This window comes from Dromiciops gliroides, chromosome 4 (assembly GCF_019393635.1).
Source record: "Dromiciops gliroides isolate mDroGli1 chromosome 4, mDroGli1.pri, whole genome shotgun sequence".
Classification (NCBI taxonomy): Eukaryota; Metazoa; Chordata; class Mammalia; order Microbiotheria; family Microbiotheriidae; genus Dromiciops; species Dromiciops gliroides.
The window spans coordinates 93628986-93656019 of NC_057864.1; the positions used below are offsets into that span (position 1 = coordinate 93628986).

A 27034-nucleotide genomic window follows, 5' to 3' on the forward strand; every position below is an offset into this window, starting at 1 on the left:
TACTTTAGTCTTCTGGTTGATTACCATGCTTCAAACCTTTCTTCACTACAATCTATCTTCTAATCATTAGGGAAAAGGTGATTTAAAAACAAAAAAGTAACTCTACTTCTCAATAAAACCCAGTGGCTCCCTATTATGTCCAAAATTAGAGATAAAGTTCTATGGCACTTAAAATTCCTTACAACTTGGGCAGCTAGGTGGTGCAGTGGATAGAGCACTGGCCCTGGAGTCAGGAGTACCAGAGTTCAAATCCAGCCTCAGACACTTAACACTTACTAGCTGTGTGACCCTGGGCAAGTCACTTGATCCCAATTGCCTCACTAAAAAAAAAAAAAAAGAAAAATAATTTAAAAAAAAAGAAAAAAATTCCTTACAACTTGGCCTTTTCCTCCTTTCCTAATCTTCTTCCAGTTTATTCCCTTCTGCACATTATAGCAATGGAGTTATACTGAATTTATTTGCTGTCTATGCCTTTGTGCTGATCACTCCCTACTTCCACCCCAATTCCATGTCTATAATACCTCTATCTCTTAATTTCTCTGTCCTTCTTCAAGACCCAGCTCAAATTCAACCTTCTTAAGGAAGCTTTTCCTAGTCACCCAACTTCTAATTACTCCCTTTTTGAGACTATCTTCCATCGCATATTATATGATTTTAGTTATTTATGGGTTAATCTTCACTTTTTAGAAGGTGAACTCCTTAAGAATGGGGACACTTTTTTTTGTCTTTCTTTGTATCTCCAGGCTTAAACACAGTGCTTGGCACATGGATAGTGCTTGTTTGCTAAATAGCTGAATGTGAGGCAGGGATGTCATATGGAAGAGGGATTAGAATTGTTTTAATTGGCCTCAGAGGAAAAGCTTAAGAACAAGCAGTAAAGTTAAAGGAATACAAACCCTCAGTGTAACAAAAATTTCCTAACAGTTAATGCTATCAAAAAGAAGAATGGGCTGGCCTCCCAAGTAGAGAGTTCCTAATCAATGGAAGCCTTCAATCAGAGGCTTGATGACCAGTTATTGAGAATGTTCTAGAGAGGATGACTACTTTAATATGAGCCAGACTACATTCCTCCTACAGTCTTTCACAGCTCTGAAATGTTATTGTCCTGTGATTTCAGGTCCACCATCCAATATTCAGTTGTCTCTGTATATTTAAATCACAGTGGTGGAGAGCAATCCAATTCTGAACTAAATTAACTTGATCTAGAGATTCTCATGTTGACAGATTGGTTTTGGGAGCTCCTAGGAACTTTAAGATTGCCTGAGGAAATATCAGAGGTTATACAAGTTATACAGGACTCCCATCAAATACCATCAACATTTCCTACAACTAAATTCCATGGGCAGGTTAGAACCACCAACCAAAGGATGTCTCCTGGCAACTGACCTTAATAATCTAGCAGTCAGAATCTATATACTTCCTAGGTGATTCAAACTACAAGGACTAGTCTATGTCTCCTTTACCTATGATGAGAAAGTTCTACAAATCTCTGAGTGACCAATTGTTGACAGTGTTACCTTACTAAAGTACTCAATGAGTGAGGCCCATTGGTTTTTATAAAACCAACTCCCTTTTTTTATGTTTTATTTATTGCATTCCTATGAAGACAGTGATGAGCCCATGTCAATAATTTGCTTGTGATCCTTCCTTTTCAGAAACATGCACACACAAAAATTATTTTGAAAATGGATATTTTTCTGAATCAAGTCTATATTACTATGCCAATACAACAGCAAAATATTACTGTAAAGAAGGATATGCAACAACAGATGGAAAAAAAGAAGGTTTTGTCACATGTGGACAACGAGGATGGTTGAATCAACCAAAGTGTATCAGTGAGTGATTTCATCTTTTATTTGCTCCCTTACTGAATGTAGTTAGGGATACATTTCCTACTGCACTTTACTTCTAGGAAATGAAGAGTTTCATTTGATTCTATAAAAGGCAGATATTGTCTAGATAATCCTGGTTTAAATGCCTACAAATTTGAAAGGCGAACTAGAATAGTCAGAAAAAATAATAATAACACTGAATTGCTCTATTCCTGGATATCTGATTCTAATCTGTTTTCACTGCTAACTAGTTGTGAGATAGGCAAATTATTCAACCTCTCTAAGCCTCAGTTTTCTGATCTGTAAAATGAGGGCAGACCAGAAGATTTCCTTCAGCTCTATCTTTACATATATTTATGAGTGTAGTTCTTTTGGGGTAAACGGATTCCCTATGTCCTATCCATATTCTCTCTATGAATAAATGTTCCTGCCTTTTACTGTTAGCCAAAACCAATGAGAAATTGCAGAAGGTTCTTGGATGTCATTGGATTTTACTGCTAGGTTTCTTTCATTCTTCTTTTTGGTTGCTTCCTTACCCTTAGTTCTCCAACAGTGTAAAACTAATTACCTATTACTCTCTAATAAAAAGAAAACCAAAGAAAAAGAAAAAAATGTGATTTTATGTAGTTTGATAATGATTGAAGGTTAAAAAAAGGGATGCAGTTTTGTAACTTTCAGGTCTTTAATGGGAACAGTCAAATCCATGCCCTTTATTCAACTGAGTAGGAGATATTGGCATTTTTTAACATTGCTGGAAATTCAGAGGGACTTACATATGGAGGTTTGTTACCCATTCCCCCAAATTCTTTTACCCAGGAATATGCTAGTGCTTTTTAGACTCAGGGAGAGTGTTTAGCATGACAATTCTTCACCTCAGTCTCCTTTGTCCATGCCTAGCCGGTTGCCTAAATTGCATTCCTTCCTCATTGTTGCCTCTTACAATTACTAAGTTCCTTAGAAGCTCCTTTGAAGTACCTCTTTTGATACCCTCTTAATGAATTTTCCTCCTAATCTCATTCTATTTTTCTATGTACTTGTCTATATGCACATATTGTCTCTTCAGTCAAATATAAACTCCCTGAGATAGGAATTATTTCATTTCAATCTTTATATTCCCAACTCCTCTCTTATTGTAGGTGTCTAATAAACATGCTACAAATAAAGGCTCAATTTAGATCAAACTTATTAGTGTCACTACTGTGGTTCTAATCTTGGACCATCTCAGCTTGTGACACGTTTCTTCAAAGTCAGAAATACATAACAAGCATTTATCTATAATGTTCTCTATTGCTTGGAATTCTTAGGGATAAATTTAGGCTCAGATTTTACAGTACAACTTTAATTTCTTAACTTGATATTTGGATCTTTCTTTTGATTCTGCCTTTTTTGTGGTTCATGCGTAAAAATTTCACCTATTAGTATACAGATTTCTGCATGTTGATACAAATCTAGAAGAAATCATAGCAATCATCTAGTCTATTCCTCCTGATTTTGTTCAAACAAATGAGCCCCCTGAGTCCCAAAAATCTTAAATTATTTACTCAAGATATCAATATTAGGAAGTAGAAAATTTGGGATCTGTAGTCAGGTACTTGACCTGCAAATTCTGCGTTTGCTCTATTATACCACATGGCACAGTTCTCCCTGATGATCAAGTTATCACCTTGTGGTAAGTTAGAAATGCAATTACTTTAATTCTCAAAGACGTTAATTAATTACATTCAGTATATTAACTCTCAAGTGAACCAAATGGCACCTTAGTGTCCTGAAAAAGGACCTTTATTACAATTAACCTCTTAACTTTTTACTGGGGCATGATGACCACAAGAGTGGTATATTTACTTATATCTATAGAAATCATAAAGAAAAAGAGGTTTCTGTTCTTGGTGATTTATAAGCCAAGTCCACAGGATATTCTATAAGTACTTTATGTATTCCCTTTTTACTTTAGTTTTCTCTTAGAGAAACTGCCATTCCATGTGAGACATTTTCAAAATTCTATATTTAATTTAGACACAGACTTATGAATAAATTCTAAGTGTTTCAAAACCTTTGTCCTCTAGGAAACATGCACTTGGATAAAATCCTGAAATGGATTCCTAGAAACCCATGTTTCCAGGGGGAAAAATTGCAGAAATGTTGTTGTTTTTTAAAAATTTGTTGTACTTCATTCCACTTTTCTTTTTTAAAATCTCAGCAATGAAGATGAGGCTTTCTATGAAGTCTGATATGCTGAGTTGAAATATACATAAGGTTACATTAGAAATAAAATTCCAATCTTCTTTTTTGATTTAGAAATTTGTGATATTCCACAATTTGAAAATGCCAGATACAAAGGAAATAAGACATTTCTGAAGCCTAAGGAAAGATTAGAATATGAATGTGTGGATGGATATGAAATGACAAATGGGCAAACTAGAGGTTTCAAAACATGTGATAATGATGAGTGGCCTACAGTGGTTGAATGCTATGGTAAGTTATTTTACCTAATTTTAGAAAAAAAAATTTTATGGTGATTCCTGGATGGGTGGATTTTAATTGTTAATGTTTTTTCATGAATGATAAAGCATTTATTAAGCACTTACTATGTGCCAAGCTCTTTGCTTATATCTGAAGAGGTAAAAGTGAAACAAAACAGTCCCCACTCTCAAACATGCCATATTCTAATAATAAAGGAGACAACTTGTTTTTGAGAGTTCAATTGTAAGCACAGGTGGAAAGGCCTAGTGGTCTTATATTTCAGAGTCAAGTCAGATGTTAATACATCTTAGTCTCATTTCCGTTGCTAAAACCATCTATTTCAAATAATTTTGAACATCAACATTTTTATAGTAGGAACTTTGTTTTCTAAATCATTAGCTGTTGTCCCAGAAGTAATGGAACCTGCAGTACCTACAGAAGAAGTTGCCAGGTCAGATTTCTACTAGAGTTCTACCGCAGCACATTCACAGTAATTCCAGGATTAATGCACATAATATAAGCTGTTTCTTACAGAATTATCATAGATGGAAATAAATAGACTCTTTACAGATCAACCTAAAGATTCAGCAAATAAGAATGCTTTGAAAAACACTCAAGGCATTCAGATAAGTCAGTGCATAATAATTGAACATAAAAATCATTTTCTATGTGTTTCCTAGACACAACCTATATTAAATTCAGACAATAATGCTCATTATCAAAATGCACTTTTTTTCTGACTCCATTATAGGGGTACCAATACCACCACAAACTGCTCTAGATTCCTTGATGAAGTTCTTCCTGAAGTCTCTACCTACAGCCTATTGTAGGTTTGGCAGTGTTTGGAGCTGCCAGCAACTGCAGGTTCTAGTGATGAATACTGCATCTTTACAAATTAAGTTGTCATTAGAAATTTGACATTAGAAATTGCCAAAGTCATTCTTAGTTTATGATTCAAGTATCATTGTTTTCTCACAAATGGGCTTTGCTTTAAATGTATGTTTTACTTATCAAAATGGTTTATCATGTCTTGAAAGTGGCACAGAATATTTTACCCAAGGGAAAATATGTCCAATTTTATAATATAAATATAATTCAGTGTTTTAAATCATGTTTGAATAAAATTTAAAATATGAGTTATCATAAAACAAAAAGTTTTCCAGAACTATATCTTGGAGTATTATACAATATGTTTGTTGTTTAAATCAGAGTATGTATGTGTATATACACATACATACACACAATGTGTGTATATGTATTATTATGTTTGTTTTAATCACTATACAGGACTATGTATTGCATAATGATGGGTTTTGGTTTGGGATTTTCAACTAATGGCTGTATGATGTTTAAATTTACTCATCAGTTAAATTAGGAGGTTAGAATATATGATCTCCAATTATAAAAATCTCTTTTTTCTATTGAAGAAATCTATAATATCATATTTTAAATAATAATCCTAGCTATACATTTTCTAGGTTGTTTTCCCCCGTTAACTCTGCCAGTCCTCAAATTCAAATCTAACCCTGTCATTTGATTCTAAGCAAGTCAAAAATTTTTATTTTTAAGTAATATTTATTTCTTCTGCATCCTCTCACTTTCTTTCCCCCTGCTATGAAATTATTCAATCTAATTTATTTGAGGAAAAGAAACCTTTTTTTCCCCTGCTATTTACCAGAAGGGTCTTATGTGAAACTGTAGGATATTCAAGTAGATTGTTAGCTCTTTGTGCCTCCTGATAGGCATGACTTAAGAAGGTTTTATATCACAACAAATTACATGTTGAGCAAATACTAAAGTTCAAAAAGCTAAAACACTTATTTTGTTTTTACTTTTCTTTCAGAAAAAGCATGTCATCTCCCTATTCTACATGGAAATTTACATACTGATCTCAGGAAAGACAAATATAAAGTTGGAGATGTGTTGACATTTCGATGTACCAATGGATTCAAACTAGTTGGACCACTTTCAGTGCAGTGTTACCACTTTGGATGGTCCCCCAGTATTCCTACATGTAAACGTAAACATTTCTTCTCAAATTTGTGATAACAAGGATGGCAGTGCATAGGGTGACCTCAAGGAATAGACAGGAAAAGGAATCACTAAAATAAATGATTATGGAAGGATTTGATATAGTTCCTTATGATACTTATGTAATATATGGAGATGTGGGCCTAGGGGACAGTAGACACAGATGTATTCAGAGTTGGTTAAATGGTTGAATAAAAAAATATATATATATTGCAGTTTGATGTCATCCTGGAAGGAAGGCTCCAGCAGAGTGCCCAATAGATCTTTGCTTCACCCTGTGCTGTCTAACATTTTTATTAGGGACTTGGATAAAGGCCTGGATACAATACTCATGAAATTTGCAGAGAACATAAAACTGGGCAGTATTGGTAGTTAACATAGTGGATGATATTGTCAAGCAAGGTTCAGTGAGAAGAGTATTAGAGCCAGAGGGCCCAAGTTCAAATCCCAGCTTTGTTATGTATTACTTGTTTGACATTAGACAAATCATTTAAGCTCTCTGCCCTTCAAATGTAAAATGAGAATTTGGGGCTCAGTGAATGCTGAGAGTCCTTCCAACTTTATTCTTTTTTTTCTTAGGGACAATTAGGGTTAAGTGAATTGCCCAGGGTCACACAGTTAGTAAGTATCAAGTGTCTGAGGCCAGATTTGACCTCAGGTCTTCCTGAATCCAGGGCCAGTGCTTTACCCAATAAGCCACTGAGCTGCCCCACTTCCAACTTTAAATCAGTGGTCCAGTGATCTATATAATAATAAATTTACTTACATCACTTTTCTATTATAGAGAAAGTAAAATGTTGTGATCGGCCACCTGAAATTTTGAATGGGGTACCTAAGGATTCAAACAAGAAGGAATATTGTCATAATGATGTTGTCAAGTATAATTGTGATCTTGGATTTGTAAGGAGAGGACCCAAGAAAATACAGTGCAATGATGGAGAATGGACAACCTTACCTACTTGCATTGGTAATGCATTGTAAACTGAATTTTGTCCATGTGTGCACATATATCCATATGATAATGTAGAAGAGTTGTTTTGGAAAGGCAATTTAATCATATCTGTGTCTCATTTATGTAGAGGAAAAAAGAAGATGTGCAGAAGTACCTGAACTTGTCCACGGTTATATTCAGACAACTAACCTGTCCTATTCCCATGGGGCTTCTGTGGAATGTGGCTGTGAAGAGAGCTATTTAATGATTGGAAGCAAGATAGTTAGATGTAGTCATGGAAATTGGACACAACTCCCTACATGCTTTGGTAAATGACAGGATTTTTTTTTTATTCAAGATTTGAGCTTGTCAATAACTTTATTGTCAACAAATATTTACATTTCTTTGTGATATGTATAAAATATATTTGCAACAATATTCAAAAAAGGCCCCCATAACTAGTTAATATTTATTAATTAATTATACATTAATTATTTAAAATTGGTGTGGAATAATAAGTACATATAGGCTTCCAAATTTGATAAGCATGAATTACTCCCAGGCCCTTTTATATTGCAGGATTTCCCTATTTAAAACAGCATAACCTAAATTTAATCTATAAATTGTTTATCTCTTATAAAGCCTCTTCACTCGTTTGACAAGGTTTCATGTCAAGAAGTATTTCTTAAAATTAAAACATCAATAAAACCTTTCATTTATTGTATAATTGAAGGCATAAAAAGTATTTCATAAAGACATCATATGTAAAAAATGGGTTCAAAGGTGTTTTACTTCAAATGTATAGTGGTCTTCAAAACAAGAAATTCACTTTAAAAAAGAATCCCGGGGCAGCTAGGTGGCACAGTAGATAGAGCACCGGCCCTGGAGTCAGGAGGACCCGAATTCAAATCCGGTTTCAGACACTTAACACTTACTAGCTGTGTGACCCTAGGCAAGTCACTTAACCCCAATTACCTCACCAAAAAAAAAAAAAAAAGAATACTGGGGCAGCTAGGTGGTGCAGTGTATAAAGCACCAGCCCTGGATTCAAGAGCACCTGAGTTCAAATTCAGCCTCAGACACTTGACACTTACTAGCTGTGTGACCCTAGGCGAACCACTTAACCCTGATTGCTTGGCAAAAAAATAATTAATTAATTAATTAAAAAGAATCCCTTAAACTTCTGCATTCTTGCTGAAAATTATTTTGTGTTTAAGTGGCAAAGGAAACTGTCATGCTCCTATGTAGATTCATTTTTTTTTCCTGCAGATCCGACATCTGTCAACAATACTACTCCATGAACTTTTGTTTGTCTTCAAAAGCACTAGAAGAAAGTATTGGGGCTGAGGGTACAATTTCTATTGCAATATAATAGGCAAAATGACAGCTTAGGCTGGTGCCTTTACTTCTTACATATCTTAGTTGCTGGTATGTGAAAATGGAGGTTAAACCTTCAGTGTTGTTCCACATGATAGAAGAAAAGTAGAGGGATGTGGTTATAGAAAATATTTTCCCCTTCATGGGCAGCCCCTGAGGCCTCTCCCCACCCCCACAAAACACTTTTCAAACAGGATTTAATTATATTAGGTAGCCTAGAGTCCAGACACTTATTAACTCTGTTGTCTTGGCCAAGGCTCCTAACTTCTCCCAGCTTCATTTTCTACATTACATCTATAATATAGGGATAATAACAACATTGTCCAGGATTGTTTGGAAGATCAAATGAGATAACATGGAAAACTCTTTGTAAACCTTTAAAGTATTATATAAAAACTAGCCACTAATATGATTTTCTTCTTGTTACTTCCAAAAAAGGGTGAAAAAACATGGAACTGATTTTAATTTTTTACCATTTATTTATTATTTCAGTTTTCCCATTAATATATATTAAAACAATTTTAATATATTTTTTAAATTTTGAGTTCCAAATTCTCTCCTTTCCTTTCCCTGAATAAGAAGGCAAGAATTTTGATGTAGGTCATACACATGTGGTCATGGGAAACATTTCCATATTAGACATGTTCTGAAAGAAAACATAGACAAAAAATCTTAAGAAAAATAAAGTTAATAAAAATTCTCCTTCAACATGTATTCAGACACCATAAGTTCTTTCTCTGGAAATGTAAAGTGTTTTCAATCATAAGTCCTTCAGAATTGTCTAGATCACTGTATTGCTGAGCATAACTGTCATTCATAGCTGATCATCTTATAGTATTGATATTAATTTCACTTTGTGTCAGCTCATGCAAGTATTTCCAGGTTTTTCTCAGAGCATCCTGTTCATTATTTCTTATAGCATAATAGTATTCCATCATAATCACATACCACAATTTGTTCAGCCCTTGCCCAGGTGATGGGCATCCCCTCAGTTTCCAATTCTTTGTCACCAGAAAAAAGCTGCTACAAATATTTTTATACATTTAGGTCCTTCCCTTTTTGTTTTTTATCTCTTTTTGGATATAGAACTAGTAGTAGTATTGCTAGATCAAAGAGCACACATGGTTTTATATCCCTTTGGGCATAGTTCCAAATTGCTCGACGGAATGGTTGAATCACTTTACAACTCTACCTACAGTGCATTTTTTCCACACATTCCCTCCAATATTTGTCATTTTCCTCTTTGTTCCTATTAGTCAATCTAATAGGTATGATGTAGTACCCCAGAATTATTTTTATTTGAATCTCTCCAATCATTAGTGACCTAGAGAATTTTTTCATATGGCTATAGATAGCTTTGATTATTTCATCTGAAAACTTCATATTTTTTTTTTTTGCAGGGCAATGAGGGTTAAGTGACTTTCCCAGGCTCACACAGCTAGTAAGTGTCAAGTGTCTGAGGGCAGATTTGAACTCAGGTCCTCCTGAATCTAGGGCTAGTGCTTTATCCACTGTGCCACCTAGCTGTCCCCTTTATCTTTTGATCATTTGTCATTGGTGAATGGTCCTTATTTTTATAAATTTGATTTAGTTCTTTATATGTTTGATAAATAAGGCCCTTAGTGGGGCAGCTAGGTGGCACAGTGGATAAAGCACCGGCCCTGGATTCAGGAGTACCTGAGTTCAAATCTGGCCTCAGGCACTTGACACTTACTAGCTGTGTGACCCTGGGCAAGTCACTTAACCCCCATTGCCCTGCAAAAAAAAAGAAAGAAAGAAAGAAATCAAAAGAAAAGAAATAAGGCCTTTATCAGAGAAATTTGCTTTAAATTTTTTTGTTACTATTGCTAACTGTATTTCCTTCCATCTTATCCCCCCTTTTATTCTATTCTTTCTGTCCTTTTACCCTGTCCCTCCTCAAAAGTGTTTTGCATCTGACTACTCCCTCCCTCAATATGCCTTCCATTTTATGGCCCCTCCCTCCTTCTCTTATCCCCTTTCCCTCCTACTTTCCTGCAGGGTAAGATAGATTTCTATACCCAATTGAATGTGTATGTTATTCCCTCTTTGAGCCAGTTCCCACTTAGCTTCTCCATCTTCCTGTCCATTGTAAAAGCTTTTTCTTGCTTCTTTTATGTCAGATAATTTACCCTATTCCACCTCTCTCTTTATTCTTCTTCCAATGCATTCCTCTCTCACTGATTAGTTTTATGTTTTTTAGATATTATCCCTCCATATTCAACTAACACCTGTGTCCTCTGTCTATATATACTCCTTTCAGCTCCCCTAATAATAAGCAAGTTCTTAGTTGTTACAAGTATCATCTTTCCAAATAGGAATAAAACAGTTTAACCTTATTAAATGTCTTATGATTTCCTTTTTCTGTTTACCTTTTTATGCTTCTCTTGAGTATTGTATTTGAAAGTCAAATTTTCTATTCTGCTCTGGTCTTTTCATCAAGAATGCTTGAAAATCCTCTCTTTATTGAAAGCCCATTTTTCCCCCTGAAGGAATATGATCAGTTTTTCTGGGTTTGTGAGTCTTAAATGTAATCCCAATTCCTTTGCCCTCCAGAATATCATATTCCAAACCCTCTAATTATTTAATGTAGAAGTTGCTAAATATTGTATTATCTTGATGGTAGCTCCATAATACTTGAATTATATCTTTCTGGCTGCTGGCAGTATTTTCTCCTTGACCTGGGAGCTCAGGAATTTGGATAAAATATTCCTGGGAGTTTTCCTTTGGGATCTCTTTCTGGAGGTGATTGGTGGGTTCTTTCAATTTCTATTTTACCTTCTGGTTCTAGAATATCAGGGCAGTTTTCCTTGATAATTTCTTGAAAGATGATGTCTAGGTTCTTTTTTTCTTCATGGCTTTCAGGTAGTTCAATGATTTTTCAATTTTCTTTCCTCGATCTATTTTCCAGTTCAGTTGATTTTACAGTGAGATATTTCACACTGTCTTCAGTTTTTTCATTCTTTTGGTTCTGTTTTATTATTTCTTGATTTCTCATGAAGTCATTGGCTTCCATTTACTCAGTTCTAATTCTTAAGGAATTGTTGTCTTCAGAGAGCTTTTGTACCTCCTTTTCCATTTGGCCAATCTTACTTTTAAAGGATTTTTTTTCTTCAGTGATTTTTTTGTGCCTCTTTTTGCATTTGGCCAGTTCTGCATTTCATGGTAGTCTTTTCCTCATTGACTCTGTGTGTGTGTGTGTGTGTGTGTGTGTGTGTGTGTGTGTGTGTGTGTCTGGCAATTGGGGTTAAGTGACTTGCCCAGGGTCACACAGCTAGTAAGTGTCAAGTGTCTGAGGTCAGATTTGAGCTCAGGTCCTCCTGACTCCAAGGCTGGTGCTCTATCCACTGCGCCACCTAGTTGACCCTTCATTGGCTTTTGTACCTCTTTTACCATTTGACGTAGTATATTTTATAAGGTGTTATTTTCTTCTGTATTTTTTTTTGCATTTGTCTTATTTTACCAAGCAGTTGACTCATTTTTAATGACTTTCTTTCATTATTTTCATTTCTCTTTCCAATTTTTCTTCTAACTCTCTACTTGATTTTCAAAATTCTTTTTGAACTCTTCCATGGCCTGAGACCAATTCACATTTTCATTGGAGGCTTTGGATACAAAAGCTTTGACCTTCTCATGTTCTTCTGAGTGTGTTCTATTCTTCCTTGTCAGCAGAATAACTTTCTGTGGTCAGAATTTTTTCTGTTGTTTGCTTATTTCCCCAGCCTATTTCTTGACTTTAACCTCTTTGTTTAAGTAGGACTTTATTTCTAGGGAGCAATGCATATTATCCCAAGCTTTAGGGGTTTTTTGCAGCTGTTTTCAGAGATATTTATAGTGACATGTAAGTTTTCACTTCTTTCAAGGTGGTATGATCTAAGGAAAGGTGTGTTTGTTACTCTCCTACCTGCACTCTGTTCTGTGAGAGACCACAGGCACTCTTTTTTGCTTTGGAACTGTGAAGAGGGTCACTCCTATTTGCCCATTAGCTCTGGTATGCTAGCACTCCTCTTGGCCCTGGTACTATCAAGCAGGACTTAGATCAGGATCATCTGTAGCTGCTGATTCAGTGGCTACCAAGTGGCTCCTGGTTTTCTGGGACCCAGTCTGCACTGGTGTAAGTTGTGATAGGCTGTGCTCTACTCTTACCCAGAAGCAAAAGACCTTTTCTGCCAACTTTCCAAACTGTCTTTCACTGGAAAATAATTTCACCCCATTCTTTTTTGGGTTCTATGGCTCCAGGGATTATTTATGGTATTATTTTAAAGTATTTGAAGAGGTTTGGGGGTAGAACTCAGGGGAGTCACTGCCTTTCCTCCACTGTCTTACCTCAGCCTCTCTGAGAATTTCTTTTCTAAAGAATAAACAAATCCTGAATTTCTGAGCCCCCCCACTTCTTTTCTACAGTGAAAGCCCTTTCTCTTTTGTCTCTGCTTACAAGAAGCCTGTTAAAGTCCACCACTCATCTTTACAACCATGTGAGGATATTTCAGAATACAAACTATAAAGACCCATGTCAGTTACAGGTATCAACATATATTCCTTATCTTTTAAAAAATATATATTATTTATTTATTCTTACTATTTTTTTCTTTTTATATTTTGCATTCCAGATTCTTTCCCTTCCTACCACCCTTTCTCCACTCACTGAGAAGACAAACAATGATATAATTTTAACATATGAAATCATGAAAAACATGTTTCCATACTGACCATATCACAAAACAAAAACAAAACAAAAAATAAAGTGAGAAAAGTCTACATCAATTTAAACTCAGAGCTCTTAAATTCTTTCTATGGAAATTGTTAATTTTTTTTTTCATCATAAGTCCTTTGGAATTTTCTTGAATCATTATATTGATCAGAGTACCAAATGTTTCACAATTGATCTTCAGGACAACATTGCTGTTACTGTGCACAATGATCTTCTTGTGTCACTTTGCATTAGTTCATATGTCTCAAGGTTTTTCTGAGACTAACCCCCTTGTTATTTCTTATAGTACAATAGTACTCCATCACAATCCTATGCCACAACTTGTTTAGCCATTCCCCAATTGGTGAATATCACCTCAATTTCCAATTCTCTGATATCACAAAAAGAACTGCCACAAATATTTTTATACATATAGGTCCTTTTCCTTTACCTTTGATCTCTTTGGGGTAAAGACTTAGTAGTGACATATGGATCAAAGGGTATGCTTTATTATATAGAACTCAGCATAGATCCTGATTGTTCTCCAAAATGGATAGATCTGATTACCACTCTATCAATAATTCATTAATGTACCCATTTCCCTTATTTCCTCCAGCATTTGTCATTTCTGATAAGTGTGAGGTGGTACCCCAAAGTTATTTTCATTTATATTTCTCCATTCAATAGTGACTGAGTGGTTTTTTTTAATATGATTTTAGATAGCTTTGGTTTCTTCTTTGAAAAACTGCCTGTTCATATTCCTTGACCATTTATCAATTTGGGAATGGGTCTTATTTTTTATAAATTTGATTCAGTTTTCTACATATTTTAGAAATAAGGCCTTTATCACAGAAAACTGATGTAAAAATATTCATATTATTTTGTTGTTTATGGTAGCTTTTAAGAAAATATAATTTCCTGACTATCTTTTTAAATTAGGTCTATTTTTGCTTCATCTGAGATCATGATTGTCACCTTTGCCTCTTTTTACTTCAGCTGAAACATAATAGATGACTCTCCAAGGCCTTTATTTTAACTGTTTGTGTTTCTGTTTCAAGCATATCTCTTGATAAATCTAACCACAAAATAAATAAGAAAGAAGTTCAAGAGGTCAGATGTGTCTTTTGTAAGCAATAAATTGTTGGATTCTGGTTTCTAATCCATTCTGATATCTGCTTCCATTTTATGGATTAGCTCAACCCATTCAAATTCATAATTATGATTACTATCTATTTCCCTTCACCCTACTTTCTTCTGTTTATCCTTCTCTCTTTTTTTATCCTGTCCCTCCTCAAAAGTATTTTTTGCTTCTGACCACTACCTCCCTCAATCTGCCCTCCCTTTTATCACCACCTCATATTTCTTATCCTCTTCCCCTTCTATTTACTTGTTGGGTAATATAGTTTTATGTACCAAACTGAGTGTGTATATATAGTCTTCCTTCTTTGAACCAATTCTAATGAGATGGAGGTTCTAGCATTGTCCACCATACCTCCATCTTCCCCCTCCACTGTAAAAGCTCTTCTTTGTGTGCCTCTTTTATGCGGAAAATTTTCACCATTCTGACTCTCCCTTTCCCCTTCTCTTTCTCACACCTATATTTTTTGGAGATCATCCCAACACAATTGGGATGGCACAACTTCACCCTCTGTCTACTGACTCAATCATGCCATCTGTTTATATATACCCCTAACTGTCCTAATAATTATAAAGTTCTTAGGAGTTGTTGTTTGTCCTTCATTATTGAAGAGGACCATGACATCAAGGTGATGTTATGACTTGAACTGTATTGGATTTAAGTGAGAAAGGGCTATGGAAGGTCATCAACATCACTCTCTCCTCCAGAGCCATCTGGGTTTAGTGGCATGTTATACATCAGGATGACTAGAGATGGTCCCAGGTGTTTAAGGCAATTGGGGTTGTGACTTGCCTAGAGTCACACAGCTAGTAAGTGTCTGAGATGAATTAGGAGTTATATATATCATATAGGAATATAAACAAGTTAACTTTATCAATCCCCTTATAATTATTTCTTCATGTTTACCTTTTTATGCTTCTCTTTAGTAGTCTGTTTAAATATTGAATTTTTTTGTACAGCTCTGATATTTTCATCATAAATGCTTGGCAGTTTTCTATTTCATATATTAACCCCTAAAGAATTTACTCAGTTTTGTTGGATTTACCTGTAAAGGATTTACTCAGATTTTTATTGTAATCCTATCTTGTTTGCCTTACAGTATATTATATTCTAAGTCCTCTACTCCTTTAACACAGAAGCTGGTAAATCTTGTGTGATCCTGATAATGATTCCATAATATTTGAATTGTTTCTTTCTGGCTGCTTACAATAATTTCATCTTAACTTTGGAGTTCTGTAATTTGGCTGTAATATTCTTGGGAATTTTCATGTTGGGATTTCTTTAAGGTGGTGATTGATGGAAACTTTCCATTTTTATTTTATCCTCTACTTCTAGGATATGAGGATTGTTTTCCCTTATAATTTCTTGGAATATGATGTTTAGACTCTTTTTGACCATGACTTTCAGGCAGTCTAATAATTCTTAAGTTATCTCTCCTCAGTGTATTTCCAGGTCAGTTGTTTTTCCAATGAGATATTTCACATTTTCTTCTATTTTAAAAAATTTTTTACTTTCTTTTATTGTTTCTTGATGTCTCATACTTATGAACTTCTCTGTGTCCAATTCTAATTTTTAAAGAAATATTTTCTTCAGTGTTGTACCTCCTTTTTCATTTGACCTATCCTGCATTTAAATTTTCTTTTCTTCAGTGAATTTTTGTTTCTTTTATCATTAGATCAAATCTGTTTTTAAGTTGCTATTTTATTCAGTATTTTTTGTGTACCTCTTTAACAAAGCTAATTTTCATTTCATAATTTTATTTAATAACTCATTTATTTTCTCAATTTTTTTCATCTAACACTATTTCTTTAACTCTTCAAGGAATTTTCACAGGATTTTGTCCAATTAGCATTATTTTTGGAGGCTATGGTTGCAGCTGGTTTCACATTGTTTTCTTATAAGATTATGTCTTGATCTTCTCTGCACTGTAATAGCTTTTTATGGTTAGAGTTATTTTTTGTTGTTTGCTTATTTTCCCTATTTCTTCATTTTGAACTTGATTTTAAAGTTGAACTCTACTATGCCAACCTTTAACCTTTTGCATTCTGAGGATTTGGATGTCTTCATGTTTTTGGTGTTTCCAAGATGGTATTATTTTATAAGAGGTGTGGTCGTTGCTCTTTTGTTCTGTGGTCTGTTCAGGACCTAGGAAAGTTTACTTCTCTCCTGCAACTGCAAGTATTAGTCCTCTTCTTTTCTCTGGCCCTGTGAGCAGGTCCTCTGCTCTCCTAAAGCCACAAGTGCCAATACACCTCATAGCCCAGAAAATATTATCAAGTGCCCTGCTTTCCTGTGATCAGTCAGAAGCTTTTCTCATTACCCTGGAACTACAAACCAGAACTGGTTATAGGCCACAGAGTTGTCAATCAGTACCAGTTGCACCCAGTGCCAGAAAAGGGTCCCCTGTAATATCTTTCTGACAAGTTCTCTGATCTTCTTGACCTTCTCTGGCCTGAAAGCTCCCAAAGCTGCTGCTAACATCATAGCCCCCTTCAAGTCTCACCACTGATGCTCCTGCTTCACTATGTGCTTATATCAACCAAGGAGATATAGACCTCTCCTGTTGATGTCTTAAGTTGTCTTAGGCTGGGTAAATGTAACCCTCTAAAAATTTGTTGACCCTGTCACTCCAAAATTGGATTTGTGACATTCTTTGAAAGTAGTTTGTAAGGGAATGCTGGGATAGTTCAGTTGGGTCCTGGTCTGTACTCTTCTATCATGGTTCTGTCTCCTGACAGGTTATCCATGTCTTCTTTAATCTTAATAGTATTTTATTTTTTTCCAGTTACACATAAAGATAGGTTTTAACATTTGTTTTATAAGATTTTGAGTTCCAAATTTTTCTCCCTCCTTCCCTTGCCTCACCCCTCCTCAAGACAGAAATCAATCTGATATAGATTTTATATGTAAAATCACATTCAACATATTTTTACATTAGTTATGTTGTGAAAGAAGAATCAGAACAAAAGGGGAAAACCTCAAAATAAGAAAAAAATAGAAATAGTATGGTTCAATTTGCATTCAGATTTTACAATTCTTTTTTTCTGGATGTGGAGAGCATTTTCCATCAAGAGCACTTTGGAATTGACTTAGAATATTGTATAGCTGAGAAGAACTAAGTCTATCACAGTTGATCACTGCACAATGTTGCTGTTGTGGTATACAATCTTCTCCTGGTTCTGCTCACTTCAATCAGCACCAGTCTACTTAAGTATTCCCAGGTTTTTCTGAAATCTCCCTGGTCATTATTTCTTATAGCACAAGAGTATTCCATTATATTCATATAACACAACTTGTTCATCCATCCATTTCCAATTCTTTGCCACCACAAGAAGAGCTACTATGAATATTTTTGTACATGTGGCTCTCTTTCATGATCTCTTTGGGATACAGACCTAGTAGAGGTATTACTGGGGCAAAGGGTATGCACAGCCCCATAGGTCTTAGGGCATAGTTCTAAAATGCTCTCTAGAATTGTTGGATCAATTCACAACTTCACCAACTATGCATAAGTGTTCCAATTTTTCCACATCTTCTCCAACATGTTATTTTCCTTTTTGTCATATTAGCCAATATTATAGGTGTGAGGTGGTACCTCAAAGTTGTTTTTACTTTATGTTTCTCTAATCAATAGTGATTTAGAGCATTTTTTTCACATGGCAATAGATAGCTTTGATTTTTTTCATCTAAAAATGGCCTCTTTATATTCTTTGACCATTTCTCAGTTGGGAACTGATATGTACTCTTAAAAATTTGATTTAGTTCTCTATATATTTTAGAAATCAGGACGGAGGCTAGGTCACAGAGTGGATAAAGCACCAGCCTTGGATTCAGGAGGACCTGAGTTCAAATCTGGCCTCAAATACTTGACACTAGCTGTGTGACCTTGGGCAAGTCACTTAATCCTCATTGCCCTGCAAAACAAAAGAAGGAAAGAAAGAAAGACAGAAAGAAGGTCTTTATCAGAAGCACTGGCTATAAAAATTGTTTCCCAACTTTCTCTTTTCCTTAGAGTCTTGGTTGCATTGCTACTTATTATACAAACCTTTTTTAATTTAATGTAATCAAAATGATCCATTTTGCATTTCATAATATTTTCTATCTCTTCTTTGGTCATAAATTCTTCTATTCTCCACAGATCTGAGAGTTAAACTATTCCTTTTTCTCCCAATTTTCCTAGGGTATCACCCTTTATGCCTAATTCATGTGTCCATTTTGACCTTATATTGGCATATGTTGTAAGATATTGGTCTATGCCTAGTTTCTGCCATTTTATTTTCCAGTTTTCCCAGCAGTGTTTTTTTTATCAAATAGTGAGCTCTTAACCCAGAAGCCAGAGTCCTTGAGTTTATCAAACAAGCGATTACTATAGTCATTTACTACTATGTCTCCTCTGCCTTATCTATTCCATTGATCCACCACTCTATTTCATAGCCAGTATCAAATAGTTTTGATGACAGCTACTTTATAGTATAGTTTTAGATTTGGTATGGCTAGCCCACCTTCCTGTGAATTTTTTTCCATTAATTCCCTTGATATTCTTGATTTTTGTTCTTCCAGACAAATTTTGTGATTTTTTTTCTAGCTCTATAAAATAACTTTTAGTCTCATTGGTATGAATTGTCATTTATATTATATTGGCTTGGCCTATCCAGGAGCAATTGATATTTTTCCAATTATTTAGTTCTGATTTTATTTGCGTGAAAAGTGGTTTTTAATTGTGTTCATAGAGTTCCTGGGTTTATCATGGCAGGTAGACTCCCAAATATTTTATATTGTCTACAGTTATTTTAAATGGAATTTCTCTTTCTATCTCTTGCTGCTGGCCTTTATTGGTCATAAATAGAAATGTGGATGATTGGTATGGGTTTATTTTATATCCTGCAACTTTGCTAAAACTGTTAATTGTTTCAATTAGTTTTTTAGTTGATTCTCTGGGATTTTCTAAGCATACAATCATGTCATCTGCAAAGAGTGACAGTTTTGTTTCCTCCTGGCCAATTCTAATTCCTTCAATTTTTTTTTCTTCTCTTATTGCTAAAGCTAACATTTCCAGTACAACATTGCATAATAGAAGTGATAATAGACATCCCTGACTCTAAATTATCTCCATTACATATGATGCTTGCTGATGGTTCTAGATAGATACTGCTTGTCATTTTAAGGAAAGTTCCATTTATTCCTATTCTCTCTAGTATCTTCAATAGGAATGAGTGCTGTATTTTTTCAAAAGTTTTTTTTTCCTTCATCTATTGAGATAATCATATCATTCTGGTAAGCTTTGTTAATTAATGCGGTCAATTATGTTGATAGTTTTCCTAATGTTGGACCAGCCCCACATTCCTGGTATAAATCCAGTTCATTATCCTGGTAATAAATTACTATAATCTCCTTGCTAATATTTTATTAAATTTTTGCATAGATATTCATTAGAGAAATTGGTTTATAATTTTCTTTCTGTTTTTGCACTTCCTGGTTTAGGTATCAATACCATATTTGTGTCATAAAAGGAATTTGATAGAACTCCTTCTTCACCTATTTTCCCAAATCAGTTATGTAGTATTGGAATTAAATATTCTTTAAATGTTTGGTGGAATTCACTTGTAAACCCTGGAGATTTTTTCTTAGGGAATTCATTGATGGCTTGTTCAATATCTTTTTCTAAAATGGGTCTATTCAAGCATTTTATTTCTTCTTCTGTTAATCTGGGCAGTTTATGTTTTTCTAAATATTCAACCATTTCATTTAGAGTGTCAAATTTATTGGAATATAGTTGGGAAAAATAAGCTCCTAATTATTGCTTTAATTTCCTTTTCATTGGTGGTAAGTTCACATTTTTCTTTTTTGATGCTGGTAATTTGATTTTTCTTCTTTCTTTTTTAAAATCAAATTAACCAAAGGTTTAACTATTTTATCATGTTTTTTTTATAAATCCAGATCTTAGTTTTATTTGTTAATTCTATAGTTTTCATACCTTCAGTTTTATTCATCTCACCATGGTATTCAGAATTTCTAACTTAGTATTTAATTAGGGATTTTAAATTTGTTTTCTTTTCTAGCATTTTTAGTTGCATACCCAGTTCATTGATCTCCTCCTTCTCTATTTTATTCATATAAGCATTTAGAGATATAAAATTTCCCCTATGAACAGATTTGGCTGCATCCCATAAGTTTTGGTTTGTTGTCTTATTATTGTCATTCTCTTGGATGAAGTTCTTGATTGTTTCTCTTATTTGTTTTTTGACCCACTCATTCTTTAGGATGAGATTATTTAATTTCCAATTCATTTTCAATCTATCTTTCCATGGCACTTTGTTACATGTAATTTTATTGCATCATGATCTCAAATGGATGCATTTACTATTTCTGACCTTCTACATTTGACTGTGAGGCTTTTTTGCCCTAATACTTGGTCAATTGTTGTGTCGGTGCCATGTACCACCGAGAAAAAAAAAGTATATTCATTTCTATCCCCATTCAATTTTCTCCAGAGGTCTATCATATCTAACTTTTCTAAAATTCTATTCACCTCCTTAATTTCTTTCTTATTTTGTAGTTAGATTTATCAGGTTCTGAGAGAGGGAGGTTAAGATCCCCCACCAGTATAGTTTTGCTGTCTATTTTCTTTTGTAATTCACTTAACTTCTCTAAGAATTTAGATGCTATACCACTTGGTGCATATAAGTTTAGTACTGATATGTCTTCATTGCCTATAGTACCTTTTAGTAAGATGTATTTTTCTTCCTTATTTCTATTAATTAGATCTATTTCTGCTTTTGCTTTGTCTGAGATCAGGACTGCTACTGCTGCTTTTTTTTACAACTTCAGCTGAAGCATGATATGTTTTGTTCTAGCTTTCTATTTTTCCTTTTTGTTTCAAATGTCTTTCTTATAAACAATATATTGAAGAATTCTGGGTTTTAATTCACTCTACTCTCTGCTTCCATTTTATGGGAGAATACATCCCATTCACATTGACAGTTATGATTACTAACTGTATTTCTCTCCATCCTATTTCCCCCTTTGTTTATACTTTTCTTTCTCCTTTCACCCTGTTCTTCCTCACTAGCATTTTGCTTTAGGCCACTGCCTCCCACAATCTCCCCTCTCCTTTATCATCCCCTCTCTCTTTTCTTTCCTTTTTCTTTTTCTGCTTCTGCCCTCCCTTCTATCAGTGCCCACCCACTCCCCTCCACTTACCCTTCTACTTCCCTGTAGGGTAAGCTAAATTTCTTTATCCAAATGAGTGTGTATGTTGTTCCCTCTTTGAGCCAAATATGATGAGAGTAAGATGGAAACAATTCTCTCCTCTCCTTTCTTTCCCTTTATTTATTTATTTGCAGGGCAATGAGGGTTAAGTGACTTGCCCAAGGTCACAGCGCTAGTAAGTATCACGTGTCTGAGGTCAGATTTGAACTCAGGTCCTCCTGAATCCAGGGCTGGTGCTCTATCTACTGTGCTACCAAACTTCCCCCTCTTTCCCTCTGTTTTAATAGTTTTTTTGAATTTACTCCATTCTACCTCCTTTTTCCTCTTCTCTCCATATACTCCTTTTTCCACCCCTTAATTTTTGATATCATCACATCAAAGTCAATTTATACCTGTGCCCTCTATGTACACTCCTTCTATCTGTCCAAATAGAGATACAGTTCTCAAGAGGTATAAGTATTATCTTCCCATGTAGGGATCTAAATACTTTAACCTTGTTGAATATTTTTTTCTGTTTATCTTTTTATTCTCCTCTTGAGTTTTGTATTTGAAGATTGAATTTTCTATTCAGATCTGTTCTTTTCATCAGGAAAGCTTGAAAGTCCCCTATTTCATTGAATGTACATCTTTTCCTTGAAATATAATGATCAACTTTGCAATCCAAGCTCCTTTGCCTTCCAGAATATCATATTCCAAACCCTTTGATCCCTTAATGTTGAAACTGCCAGGTCTTCTGTAATCCTGACTGTGGCTCCATGATATTTAAATTGTTTCTTTCTGGTTGATTGCAGGTTTTTTCTCCTTTACCTTATAGTTCTGTTATTTGACTACAATATTCCTTAGAGTTTTCATTTTGAGATCTCTTTCAGGAAGTGACCAGTGGATTCTTTCAATGATTATTTTATCCTCTGGTTCTAGGATATCAGGGCAGTTCTCCTTGACAATTTCCTGAAATATGGTGTCTAGACTTTTTTTAATCATAGCTTTCAGGTAGTCCATTCTTAAATTCTCTCTCCTCAATCTAATTTCCAGGTCAGTTGTCTTTCTGATGAGGTATTTCACATTTTCTTCAATTCTTTTCTTTCTTTTTATTCAGTTTGACTGATTCCTGGCATTTTATGGAGTCATTAACTTCCACCTGCCCACTTTTAAATTTTAAGGCATTATTTTCTTCAGTAAGCTCTTGCACCATCTTTTCCATTTGGCCAGTTTTACTTTTGAAGAGCTGATTTCTTCAGTGGATTTTTTCCCCCATTTGGCCAATTGTATTTTTTAACCAATTGTTTTCTTAAGTCAATTTTATTTTATCCAATTATGCTTCTCTTTCCAAGCTATTGACTCTTTTTTCAAAATTTTCCTGCATAACTCATTTCTTTTCCCATTTTTCTTCTACTTCTCATATTTGATTTTTAAGATCCTTTTTGAGCTCTTCCAAGAAGGCTTTTTGGTCTTGAGACCAATTCATCTTCCCCCTTGAGGCTTCACTTGTAGGCATTTTGACAGTATTGTCCCCATCTGAGTGTGTGTTTTGGTCTTCCCTGTCACCAAAGAAGCTCTCTATGGTAAGGGTTACTGTTTCTTACTCATTTTTAGACTTTTTTGTGACCTTTAAAGTTGAGTTCTGTTCCTGAGGCAAAGGGGTCACTGTTGCAAGCTTCTTGTGCTAAGGGCCAGGGGCCTGATCACTGCTTTCTGCTCTGAGGCCTCTGGGGTTCTCAGATTCCTCACTACCCTGGGCTTGCTCTCTGCCCTGGGGCAGCTTGGCCTAGTCACATCTGTCCTGTGGGTGGTTCTCTAGCTGGCAGTTTGCCTTCTCAGCCCAGTTTGGGGGGGCATCTCAAAACTGGCCTGCTATGGCACCAGCCTGCTGAGCCAGGACTAAAGGTGTCTCAACTTATGATCTGTGCTGTGGCCAAGTGCTTCCTCCTGACTTTCCCAGGCACCCTCAGCACTGTGCTGACCTGTGCTGTGCTCCTCTTTTGCCCAAGTGAGACAGACCTTTACTGAAGTCTTCTAAATTATCTCAAAGGAGAAGATTGTGTCTCTGTCTTTTTCTAGGTTCTGTAGCTCTAGAATCCATTTAGAAGCTTGATTTCATGTTGTTTCTGAGGGAAATTTGGAAGAGCTTATGCAACTTCCTGTCTTCTGTCCATCATCTTGGCTCTTCCTCATCCATGTCTTCCTTAATTTGACACAGATTTCCTAACAAATCTGGAGCCATACATGAGCCAGGTGGCCTTTTCGCTCAACTCTTTCATTTCATATGTAGTGGGAGGAAGATAGATGATGATACATACTGATCAATTGATTTGGCCTGAATTAGTTAATATAAATAAATGACATTAAGGGTAGAGTGTTAAGGAAGAGAAGGTAATTGGCAATCTCAAAAGCTGAAAAGATATTGAGAAGAAATGATTGAGAAAATATATTTGGATTTGGCAACCAAGAAATCATTGGTAACTTTGAAGAGAGCAGTTTTAAAGCAATGATGGGTCTGGAAGCTGATTAGGAAGGGGTAAGAAGAGAGTGAGAGGATAAAAAGTGGAGGTACCTATTGTAAACAGTTTTTTACAAGGAGTTTAGTAACAAAGCATAGAGGAGATATAGGATAATAATTTTTGGGGATGGAAGGATCAAGTGAGGGTTTTTTGAAGATTATGAAAATATGGACATGTTGGTAGACAGTAGGGAAGAAGCCAGGAGAACATGAGAAATTGCAAATAATGGTTCAGGGATGACAGAGACAAAATCTATTAGAGGGGTGGGATGGAAGGAAATCATATTCCCTCCAATAGGCAACATTTTACTTTTTTTTGTTTTATTTGTCACTCAGGTGTACTGTGGTACCTTTGAGTTGTTTTAATTTGCATTTCTCTGATCAATAATGATTTAGATCATTTTTTCATATGACTATAGATATCTCTGATTTTTTTGTCTAAAAACTGCTTTTTCATATTCTTTGACCATTTAACAATTGGGAATGACTTATATTTTTATTAATTTGACTCATTTTTCTATATTTTTGAGAAATGAGGCCTTTATCAGTGATACTTGTTGCAAAAATTCTTTCCTAATTTTCTGCTTTCCTTATAATTTTCATTGTATTGTTTTTGTGCAAAAGCTTTTTAATTTAAAATAAACAAAATCGATTTTATATTTTGTAATGCTTTCTAAATCTTCTTTGGTCCTAAATTCTTCCCCTTTCCATAAATCTGACAGATATAGTATTCCATGTTCTCTCAATTTGCTTATGGTACTGAGGGGGATGGGAAAGAAAGTACCCACATTAGGGTAAGGTGAAGAAAGAAGTCTTGCAGGGTCAAGAGTGGATTCTGTAAAGGAATGAAGTCATGAGCACGAATGACTTGTTCACTTTGCTATAAATGGAGATTCCTGAAGGAAATGACCCATCAAAAGGAGGGGCTGCAGGGGCCAAAAGATCTTCCAGTGTGAGAAGGCTGCTGGAATATTATAGAGAAAAAAGACTGGAGAGTTAAGAGTGACTCCAAAGGTGATTGATTCTTTGTAGGCAATTATCTCTGGTACCTTTAAGCTCTGTGTAATTCTCCTGCTTATTTCTTTCTATCATGTCTATTTTTATTGTTGCCATATCTGAAGTCATGATTACTACTCTTGCTTCTCTAGAATTCCTGAATTCTAAAATTATCTGAATTACCAGAATTACCCAAAGCATAATAGATTTTGATCTAGGACCTCACTTCAACTCTCCATAAACTATTATATTTCAAGTGTCATTCTTGTAGGCAACATATAATTAGATTCTGCTTTCTAATCTTTTCTGCTACCCTTTTCTATTTTATAAGTAAGTTCATCTCTTTTACATTCTCAATTTTTGTTACTTATGTATTTCCGTCTATTCAGTGGTGATCTTGTATCATTGTATCATTCTCCTACTTTGCCCATTTACTCCCTTTTCTAAAGAATATGAAAGTAGTAAGAAAGATGAAATTTGCTTAACACTAAGAATCTAGAACTGAAATTATCTGTTTTCTCCCTATTATCTGTTTCTGTCCTAGCCCTGCTCCCAATTACAAGTTTTCATTTTCTTTCCTTTTAACTTCCCTTCATGATACACCCTCCAAAGTTGGAGATGCTTTCCTTTTACTTATGTTATCATCTATCCAGCTCTCCATTTAAAAACCCTTCTTCTCTCTCTCCTCAACTATATCCTTGTTAACTTTAATATAATTCTATATCAAACATTCTGTATGTAAGTGTTTGTAACTCTGTGTATGTGTGTGTGTGTCTCTTTCTGTCTATAAGTGAATGAGTGTGTGTGTTTTTGTCCTGACTTCCCTTTGTATGATTCAGACAAAAGTAAATTTTATGGGCTGAGTATTCCCTCTACCCTCTCACTCATGTCTGTATAATCATCTAGTGTAGCCTTCTTATGTAAATTAAGTTTGTGATAGTACTTCTTACTGTCCCAATACAAAACCCTTTCTCTCTCATTTCCTTCTAAAAGCATTAACACAAAAAAAAAATCCACCAGGATCCCTGTCATCTTTTTATATGTTTTTGTCTTTTTTCCTATGATTCCTAAAATATTAGGGTATTTAAATTATACTTCTTTCTTTACCCCTATTAGAATGTAAATAATGTATCTTCATACAGACATTTCCAATCAGTCTGAAGTATTTATTTTACTAAGTTTCTCTAGACTTCTGATTTGCGTTTTAAAATGTCAACTTAGTTTGGTCCTTTTTATCCAGAATGCTTAGAAATTATATTGTAAATAAAGATTTATTTTTTCTTCTGTGAACTTATATTCAGTTTTGGCAGATGATTTTGGGCAAAAAACAGCATCCATATTTCACCTCTCTATCATAATAGCTGTCAAGTCTCATGTGATCCTGTAAATGGTATTTGAACTATTCTTTTTGTTTACATGCAATATGTTTTTCTTTGATATTTCAAGCTGTGTATTTTGGCTATGATGTTGCTAGGAGTTATCATTTTGGTATTCTTTTTTAGAAGTTATCAATGGATCCTTTCATTTTTACTTTGCCCTCTGGTTCCAATAGATCTAGTAAATTTTTGTTTATGATTTCTTGAAATATAAAATCAGATGGTGGGCTTTTTCAGTCATGCTTTTTAAATACTCTAATGATTTTTAGATTTTTTTTCTTCTTGGCTTGTTTTACAATTTTTGTTACAGTTTTATTGGTTTTCGTTTTACATTTCATTTACAGATTAATCTTATTTCTTAAGAGGTCTCTTATAATAAAGGAAAACAGTCAAGAAAAATTAATAATACATTGACCTCATCTGAAAGTTCATGAAATATTTCACATCAGTAGTGCCCCCTATCTCTCCGTTTTTATATT

General features: G+C 34.7%; 1 protein-coding gene across 2 annotated transcripts in view; it reads left to right on the forward strand.

The window, feature by feature from the left end:
- Positions 1-27034, forward strand: part of CFH (complement factor H) — a 132692-nt gene that overhangs the window by 71442 nt on the left and 34216 nt on the right. For both annotated transcript variants that reach the window (XM_044000223.1, XM_044000224.1), the window contains exons 10-14: positions 1656-1835; positions 4128-4304; positions 6136-6312; positions 7108-7290; positions 7403-7582. In XM_044000223.1, coding sequence (XP_043856158.1) covers positions 1656-1835; positions 4128-4304; positions 6136-6312; positions 7108-7290; positions 7403-7582 — 897 coding nt within the window. The remainder of the gene's footprint in view (positions 1-1655; positions 1836-4127; positions 4305-6135; positions 6313-7107; positions 7291-7402; positions 7583-27034) is intronic.